This window comes from Sander lucioperca, chromosome 1 (genome assembly GCF_008315115.2).
Source record: "Sander lucioperca isolate FBNREF2018 chromosome 1, SLUC_FBN_1.2, whole genome shotgun sequence".
Taxonomy (NCBI): Eukaryota; Metazoa; Chordata; class Actinopteri; order Perciformes; family Percidae; genus Sander; species Sander lucioperca.
In genome coordinates, this window is record NC_050173.1 from 51,997,559 (window position 1) to 52,007,616 (window position 10,058).

The 10,058-nt window shown below is 40.6% G+C and overlaps 1 protein-coding gene across 2 annotated transcripts in view; it reads right to left on the minus strand.

Annotated features, from left to right (window-relative positions):
• The window catches only part of aff2 (AF4/FMR2 family, member 2), a 237,628-nt gene that overhangs the window by 69,803 nt on the left and 157,767 nt on the right, over positions 1–10,058 (minus strand). For both annotated transcript variants that reach the window (XM_036005808.1, XM_031280093.2), the window contains exon 10: positions 9,023–9,060. In XM_036005808.1, the coding sequence (XP_035861701.1) occupies positions 9,023–9,060 (38 nt within the window). The remainder of the gene's footprint in view (positions 1–9,022; positions 9,061–10,058) is intronic.

The window sequence follows — 10,058 nt, forward strand, 5'->3', positions numbered from 1 at the left end:
AGGATAAAATGATTGTCTCAATCATAACTGTTTGTATAATCCTGTCTCATAATACTATAAACCGCTGAGCAGTGAGGTCTAACCCAGAATGGACTTCCTGTTTCATATTTCATTGTGTCACCGTCACCTTAAAGAACTTTCATTCACCATGCTCGAAAGTACATTATGAGCTCCAACTTCTAAAAGGTTTACTAATTGAAATTAAACTATTGATATTTGGATTTATACATCTGCTAACTAGCAGGTGGCAATTTAGCAAAGCAACCAAACCATTGATATTCAAATAGGATCACTCGTCAGCACACATTTGATTTCAACTACATTTCCTGCTCCTTCCAGGGGGGCGCCATGTTTGCTCCGTTTTGTCTTCTCTGTCTGTTCAACTCTGTCCATTGCAGTACATTGGCACATTAGCTATTTTAGTGAAGATGTCCAGCATTATGTGTTCGGGGCGGGGCTGTCATAACAATTGGATTAAAAGATGGGTATCCTTGCAACAATACTGTGTTGTCCACGGGAAAAGCAGGGCAGAATGTTGTGGGGCAGCTTTTAATCTTTATCCTCCGCCATCCATCTACCCACTCGGTGGAGTTCATTAGCCTCGGGTGGCAAGTATAATCCCTCCAGCCGACATTTTAATGTTGCTTTTCCTCTCTTCCGACATAAGCCTCTCCATCCTAATTCGCTGTGTTTTTCAACTTAGCCGTAGCTAGCCAACCGGAAGACAAAGCGGAAGACAAGAAATTTTATAAATGGGGTTTTAAAACCAGAGCACGTTTTCCTCCCATCCTGGAATGTTGTGTGGACTAGCCAGACCTTCCTCCGCAGCGCTGTGGAGGAAGGTCTGGCAATGCGGGATTATAGTGCGACCACTTTTTTTTATATTAAGCAATTATTATATTTTGTTTATATTTAGGAATTGTACTTTCAGGACCCTATTTTAACGATCTAAGCGTACAGCGTGAAGCATCTGGCGCAGGTGCGTTTAGGGCGTGTCCAAATCAACTTTTGCTAGTTTGACAGGGGAAAAAAGGGTCAAGCATAGTGTGCGCACTGTGCATAAGCCTAGGCGCATTTTACTAATTTGCTGTTAAAATAACAATGAAATGCCTATTGGGCCTATTAACTTTAGACCATGTTTTTGTTGGTCAATGGCGCGATCACTTCCCGCTGCCTCAAGATAGCAATATGCCAAGAATGCACCTGAACACACCTCCCTGTAAGACCAGCACACCCATGGGCGCAAAGATGGGCGCAGGTGCATTTGCTATTTAAACGACGCGGGCGCTGGACAGGAAACTGACAACTGTGTCAGTCTTAAACTAGCAAAGACACTTGCATCGGGCTTTGCGCTGCGCCGGGTGCAAGAGCCCTTAGAACGCTGTCCTTTGTGTCATGTTTGAACTGTTCTGCTTCTTAGACCTTTGCACCAAACATGATGTGAGAGCTGCAGCACTAAATCTCACAGGTCATGACTGATGTTTACCCTCCACTTTGCTCTTCTGCCAAGACTTCCGCTGACTGTGTGGTCGCCTGAGACAGGATGTCAGGATCATTTTCTCTCTTTACACTGACGCTTTGCACGTTCAACCTTGACTTGAGAAAATGTCTTGTTTACCACCTGCATTTATTGATTACGTCCTGAAGGCCTCCCTTATGAACTCCTCAACCTCCACCATCCTTATTTTCCTTAGAAAGAATCTCTTCAAGTTTGAGATTGGTCTGATTTTAGCATTTAGAAATACAATAACAGGATAGTGAAAACACATTTTACACATGGCTGCAGTTTAGATTATGTATTGAACTACCTTGACCCAAACAACCCAGCAGGGATAATTGTACTAGGGTTATAGAAAAGAAAACTATTTCTTTCTTCGATTTTTCCAGTGTTTTGAGTACAGTCGCTTTAATTTAAGACACATATGAGGCCATAGCTACTACGGAGGTTGAGTCTTTATTTTAGAATATTTAGTGAGTTAACTCGACAGGTACAGAAAAATTACCGTTGAGATTTCAAGGCAAATTCTGAATGATTTAGACTAAATATCTTGATTATATACCTGGCGGGGTAGAGAAGGCTTAGAACCTACATTTAGACCATAACGCATGGAGATACAATATTAGTGAAAATATAGTTAGCAGATAAATGAATAAATAAAAGGTTAAATTGTGTGATCTTTGTAAATATTCAAAAGATCTTTTGGAGTTTGGTTGGTGGTTAGTCAAGAATGAATTAGGTGGGTGGAGTTGTGCTCGGGGAATTAATGACCTCAGTATTTCTAAAATCCTGAGCTACGGCCCTGCATATATGAATGTTTGATTATACTCTTCTGTTGGTGATATTAATGTTTGCTGATATCATGAAATAATTGACTTATTGTATTGAGGTGGCATGCAATATTTGTCAGTTATCGACTGCCTGGGTCTATTAATTATTTATACATACTGTACTGTGCCATTCCTCATACATGAATTCAGATAAATGAGCAGATATTAGCATCCTATAATCATTAGGTTTTCCTCCATGTGCTCTTTTAAACCCTCCAGGGTCCATCTGTGTTCCACTGTACCGTTCAGTGTGGACTGTGTCACCATTAATTAACCGGCAGGAATTGAACATAAGGAGGACAATCAACAATAGACAGTTACAGCTTTTATTTCTCCTCCCAATTGCCTCTGCTGGAAAACTGAATTGATCAGCCTCTGAAAACAATGAAGCGGATGGCTTTGAGCCAGACAGGCCATGGCTCAGATAAAGTGCATCCAGCAGAGACAAGATGTAACAGAGTGTGAAGCAGGAGGATCATGCTGAAAAACCGCTCAATAGGAGTTCTTAAAGCGACTGAAGAACTGAGTGAGAATATGTAGAATTATAACGGTATTACAGGATTGTGAAATGAAGATGTGGAGGCCATCTGGGCTAAGTTCATCTGTCATCTTATCATCTGCCTTCAGCTCACTGGTTCTGCCCTCTACTTGGCAGGGCTTCCCGCTGCACAGCTGGCTTTAAAATATCTCTCTCTCTCTCCATCACTCACACTGTTATGTGTGTGTGTGTGTGTGTGTGTGTGTGTGTGTGTGTGTGTGTGTGTGTGTGTGTGTACACTCCAGCATGTGTGTGCATATTTTCTGTTTATCTGAGTGTAAACCTATGATATGTGGAGCCTTTTGAGGAGGTTTATGAAATGATTGCCGTTACTCCACTGCAGTCTACTAATAGACATAAATAAATAACTCTACTTGACTCACTAACAGGACACTGGTGCACTCTTGTATGCATCAGTATCTTGTTAGTAAGTCAAGTAGCCTCAACTCAAGCCTTTAAAAGGTCCACTATTATGCTTATTTTAAGGTTCATACTTATATCTGGGGTTTCTACTAGAACACGTTTGCATGCGTAATTGTTGAGAAAATTTTTTTTTTTCTCATATTGTGTGTCTGAATATACCTGTTTTCACCCTCGCTCCGTTTTAGCGCCTGTCTATTTAAGCCACCCTCCAGTCTGCTTTGATTGGTCAGCGTTTAAGGGTACCGTCATTGCAGCTGGGGAATGACTGTAACGGCGTCACTGTAGCAGCACTTTCTACCAATGTATAGTATAGTTGTGACATCACAACTGTGCGGAAGTCCTGACGGCTCGTTTAAAGGCACAGTTTCTGAATACGGGCTGTGTGCATTTCTCTGTGGATTGAGCCCTTGATACTTTCACAGTATTTATATGGCACCTAGACCTGCTTTATAAAAAAAAGACACCTCACTTTTTACAATATGGGATCTCATATATATAGTGTGTGTATATGTGTGTACGTGTATCTTAATCTTGTTTTCTCATCATCTAATCACTCAGAACAAATACTCTTGCACACTGCACTGAGGTTCATTGTGTAATTAGTCAAGTTAAACATACAATACTAAGACTGTATCTCATGTATCATACACACATTTATTGTAGACAGTTCATTGTGTGTCATCAATGATGAATTTCAAGACTGAAAAATAAAACTTTTCACTTTTCACAAGCACAGTTGCTGACGAGTTCCATTCAGCAGTATGTGCATGCATGTCTGTGCATTCGTGTATTTGTGTGTGTGTGTGTGTGTGTTTGCCCGGGGCAGTACTATGGGGAAGGCTATAATAGGTTTCCATTCCTACATACATATGTAGTGTAATGCTCCCTGACAGCAGCAGAAGTGACGGTGTTTGAAGAAGTGCATCACATTTGAACTCATGTCACACTTGATGCACCTGACTGGCATCGTGCATCAGTGTTCCTTAACCTGTCTGTGTTTGTGATCTGCTCTCTCCTCCTCCCATTGTCTTAATATAGACAGGCAAAGTCCCTCCCCTTCTGTTGTCCCCCATGGGACCTCATTTTGGAAAACAAATATGTATGGTAGTCAATGGCGAGGGCCGAATAATTTTTTGATACGGTTTGAATTGTGCCATGAATTACACGTATGTGTTTTTCAATTTAAAAGATCATTTTGCAAGTCCAGAAAGTCTCAGCTTGTCGTAGTACCATTTTGTTTGGTGTGAAACCAATCAGTGAACTAAATATCTCTTGTCTAGCACAATATACGTCACATTGTTAGCTAGGTAATTAACTTATGTTCCACTTACAAATGTAACGTTGTCTTACCTGACGGGTTTTATCCAGTGACTCCTGGTCTTTTTTTTATCAGCTGGGAAGCGAAAGAACAAGTGAGACCCGTTGTTCGTGCAAGTACAAAACACACAGCCATCGTAGTTCAGCGAGACGTCACTTACAAGGTTTTTGGGTGCGTAGTCTTTCTAATTACGTATTTTCAAAGTCCTTCACTTAAACAGTTTTACAACAAACTGCGACTTTTTTGACTTGCAAAACTGGCTTTTATATATAATAGTAATAATTAGGGCTGTCAAAATAACGCGTTAATTTCAATTAATTAATCTGAGAAAAAATAACGCGTTAAAAAAAATAACGCAGATTAATCCATTCCATATTGACGTTTGACCCGGAGCCGTTCTAGCCACCACTGCCAACCCTGGCTACCGAAATCTGGTGCCACTGATATCTCTGCACTTCTCTCTGGTGCTCTGAAACAGACGATACAGGCAACACAAACACTGCTGCATGTGACGCTAGTTAACACTATACTCAACAGCAGCTAACGTTAGCCTACCGCTAGCTAGTTAACACTATACTCAACAGCAGCTAACGTTAGCCTACCGCCAGCTAGTTAACACTATACTCAACAACAGCTAACGTTAGCCTACCGCTAGCTAGTTAACACTATACTCAACAGCAGCTAACGTTAGCCTACCGCTAGCTAGTTAACACTATACTCAACAGCAGCTAACATTAGCCTACCGCTAGCTAGTTAACACTAACAGCAGTTAACGTTAGCCTACTGCTAGCTAGTAGCTGGATTAAACATGGTTAAAATGCTGACAGCTAACGCTAAACGGTGTAAAGTTTGACTGTGTTTTACTGTAGAGGATTCAACACCGGGATGTAACAATCTGCAGCTGCTGTCGGAAAAACAACACAGACGGTGCGTTCAATGAAACTGGTAAACTACAGCCTCGTGGAGCATTTGAAGTAATTGTAAATGTCCTTTTCCCATCTGGTGGTTGTTTTTGTCGTTCAACAGCAATTCACTAGTGAAATAAGCTATTGTTATTGTTATACATTATTATTAAATCATTTAATTTTGACCATATGGCCTTAGCAATAAACAAGCCGTTCTTTAATGTCACCAACTGTTGTTTAGTACCCTTTTTTTTTTCTTTTCTTTTTTTACTTTCTTAAAAAGTATCGGTTCAGGCACCGTAAATTATGTATGTGATTAATTTCGATTAATTAATCACAGAGTATGTAATTAATTAGATTAAATTTTTTAATCGATTTACAGCCCTAGTAATAATATATGTGTAATTCATGGCACAATTCAAACGGGCTCCAAAAAAGTTGTCTCTTGCTGTTCATTACCGTACATATGTATTGTGAAATAAGATCCTATGGTGGTCCACCGGAAGGGGAGGGACTTCGTCTCTCTATATAAATACATTCATAAATATAATAAAGCCTCAGGACAAGCACGATTATTTTGCTCAAGTTTAAACATTTTTAACTGACACGGTGACATGTTAATGCTATTACTACTAAAATAATTAGAATAAAAAGACAGACCAACATAACTCCGGGCAGTTTTTCCTCAGCTGGGTATATGTGAAAGATAGGCTATAATGAAAAAGCATATTCAATACAGGGAAGCAGATAGCAAAATGATTTTAAAGATTACACAGCAGAAATATCAAAATGATACGGTTGGTTGTACGTGTGAGTGTGTGAGTGTGTGTGTGTGTGTGTGTGTGTGTGTGTGAGTGTGAGTGTGTGTGCGTGTGTGTGCAGCAGAATACTGATTGGTATGTGGGTGAGGTTGTCAGAGCAAGGATTAAAAAAAACAAAAAGTGTGTGTCTGTATGGAGGGTGTGAGGAGTGTGGGTGAGAGTGTGTGTGTGTGTGTGTGTGTGTGTAGCTCTCCATGGGGGATATAGCCAGTAGATCGCTTGCAGCATCTCTAGTCCCAGCGTCCCCCCGGATATGTGTGTGTGGTACTCTGTAGATTGGGCTGCAGAGAATGGGCTCATTAGCTGTAGCAGAGTAACACATGGCCTGGGGCACACACACCCACACACACACACACACACACACACACACACACACACCACCCACACACCACCCCCCCCCCCCCACACACACACACAGTCACACTCCAGACTTGCATACTAATGCCTTCAGACTGTGAACACGAGCCTCATTTATAAAAGATTCTTATATTCTTATGCAGCAGTGTGAGCTTGACAACACATTCCAAGCAAAAGATGAACTTATGAAAAATGTATCTTGGTGCCAAAATCAGCTGTTTACATGAATTCTCTCCAATGTTCTGTGATGTAACAAATGCAACCAACATTTTTTTTTCCTAATGATTAATTAGGTGACATGTTCCCCCAAGATGTTACAGCACCATAGTAATGCACCACAATGTGCAGCCCACACAGAATGTAACTGTGGGAAATGAAAACAGACTTTATCACCTCCAGAAAAAGACAAGGAAAAGACAAGAAAGTTATTGCGGACAGTTTTTCATCTATATTTTCTCCAGCCTGGTATCTTAGTCTAAATTACAAATTGTGAGCAGGCACGGAATTTATGCTTAAATGAGAGTCAAAAAAGATGTATGGACTCTCCATACAAAAAAATGCTCTAAGCTCTAAGCCTATACTGACATCACAGTATATGATTTCTGGGTAATGAAGTGAAGACATTGCAGCAATACGACTTATATACAAAACTCTCCCATACATGCAACACAGCAGCTCCAGCCACCCTGCTGTGAAAATGACAAGGGCAAGCTCCATGTTTCACTTTAAAATGACAAATGCAGGCAAACAATGCTTTCATTGACCCTGCAATGCCTAAATATTCTCTGCTATTTTCTGCCGCTGGTCAGATGTGGTCAATTATCGTCTGTTCACCGACAAAATTGAGTCAGTGTTGTCACATTTAGATTTTAAATTTCAAAATAAAAACACCCTCACACTTTTTGACTTTAAAGATAAAATGTGTAACCTTTCCACCTTAAAATGGTCTAAAAACGACTAGACCTATGTTATATATTTTGTTGAGTTGTGTACTTACATTATCCCAAATGTTTGCAATGTTCAAACCCAGACAAAAATTGTAATTTTATTCAACGGTTCATTCCATTTGGTCGCCTGTCCGTGGCGTCATGTCCCTTTGTGCATGTGTCAGCGTTGTGTCATGAATTGTCTTTTTTATCCAGTTTTAAGCCACATTTTTGCTATACACTTTTAAGATCTTCGTCATTAACTTTGTCTTTTTCTGCGCTTTTGTCGCTTTTCCCATTGTTTTTGGACATTTTTCCTGATTTTTTGTCCCTTTTTTCCACGTTTTTGTCATTTTCCCAACGTTTTTGAAGCTTTTTTCAAAGTTGTTTTATAAATTATTTTCTCCAAATGCTATAAAATTGAATAAAACCCAAATTCCCAAAATTAACGAAAGTAGTGAACTGATCATTTATTTTACTTGTGAAGAGCGTTGTATCATACAACATAGCATTTGCTATTTAAATGACGCGGGCGCTGGATGGGAAATTGACAACTGCGATGGTCTTAAACTTGCAAAGACACTTGCGTCGTGCTTTGCGCTGAGCTGCGCCGGGTGCAAGATAGGGCCCTTTATGTCTTAACTATAATACCAGGTGAGCATGCAGAAGCCCAGCTCAGATGTGGAGAGATTTATGCACTAACCAACAAACAGTGAGCATAGAGGACATCTGCTGCCTAATTTCAAATGGTACAGAGTTGAGTGTGTGAGTGCAGGCTGGCAACTGGGGTTATCAAGTGGGCACCTGCCATCACAGATGTTTCAGTGAATTAGAGCCACTACACCTCCAGAAAAGCCTAATAGTGGTTGTGTTTGCAATAACCTTCAGACATAACTAATCCTGGACAGAATCTTTGACCCACACTCCCACACTTAAACTGCACCCAGCAACCTTAGCCTCTTCACCTTTTTAGATTTAAATGTTGATATCCACAGTCACAGCGACGTCTGTGACCTTAACAGCGCTTTCAACAAACACTACACCCAACACTGACCACCGCTGCCTCAATTCTATGTTTCAGAGCAAAGAGCAGTTATTTATAGCTTGTTGTTTGCTTCATATTGAGTCACACACACACACACACACACACACTGACTTTATATACTCGGCCAAAGACACACTGGTCCCCAGACAATATAAAGAAGGATGATGCTTCAGTGTTCTAATGCAGACTACACCTAGTTTACATTTCTCTCAGCCAAAACAACATGTACCAAAGTGCACCTAACAAGCTTTTATATAGAAAATGTGAACATCTCTTCTCCATTTGGTTGTACCACAGTAGATATACCATAAAGATAAATAAATCACAATGTTGCAACACAGAGTACGGCCATTTGTCTTACCTTAGGGCTGTGCCTCTGGCTTTGGGCTTGTCAGACACCTGTCAATACACATGCACAGAAACTGTAAGTTATATTCATTTATTTTGCGTGGATTTTGAGTGCAGTTGTAGTATTGCTTTAGGGCAGTGGTTCCCAACCTTTTTTCCTTGGCGCCCCCCCTACTTATGTCTAAGAAACGCTGAGCCCCCCCCTCCGAAACCGAAGTTGAGGTAACTTTCCCTTACTTTCTTTTTTGATACAGAGGAGTTATCAGCACTTATACGTTTCTCCGCCATGTTTCGTTCATAAAATAGTGATGCTGTGGCGGCAGGAAAAGTGAGGATGATAGCAGCTAGCAGCTGACCTGATGACAGCAGGGTCCCAGGTTAAGCGGTCCCGGAGGTTTGGCCTACTAAGTAGCCTGACTACAATTTTAAGCGAGAACAAAAATACATAGTTTTTATACAGACTTTTGTATACATTAATATGTGTATTATCATAATTTGTTTAACGTGCAAATATTTTTTTTTTTTACCTCAACCTCAAACCAGATAAAGACTTGCGCCCCCCCTGTGATCTTTGCCGCCCCCCTTAGGGGTCCCCGGACCCCAGGTTGGGAACCACTGCTTTAGGGTAACTTTTTTTTTTTTTTTCAACCTGGACCCTATTTTCCTATGTTTTTGTGTCTAAGTGACTGAGGGGAACAACCATCTTTAAAATTGGGCCAGTATTAAGCGAGATCGCTGCAGCCGGCAGCGGGGAAAACGAGCTAAAATGTAACGTTATTGGGCAATTGCGCACCTTCAGTTTCTGTCCACTAAAAGTGCTTGTTTCGCCACTGACAGGCTCAGATTATTATTATAAGTGTCTGCCTACATTATAGAAGGGATCCCTACAGAGATAGACCTTTTTGTTAAAGAGTAAGATCCTTTTTGTTTAACATGAACATGTTTGTTTGTGACACAAGTGCATGAATGACCAACATGATGATGGATGTCAGTGGGGGTGCGTCTTGTCAGGTCATGTTAAGTGTAAATTCATGACTGACAGTGGAGGT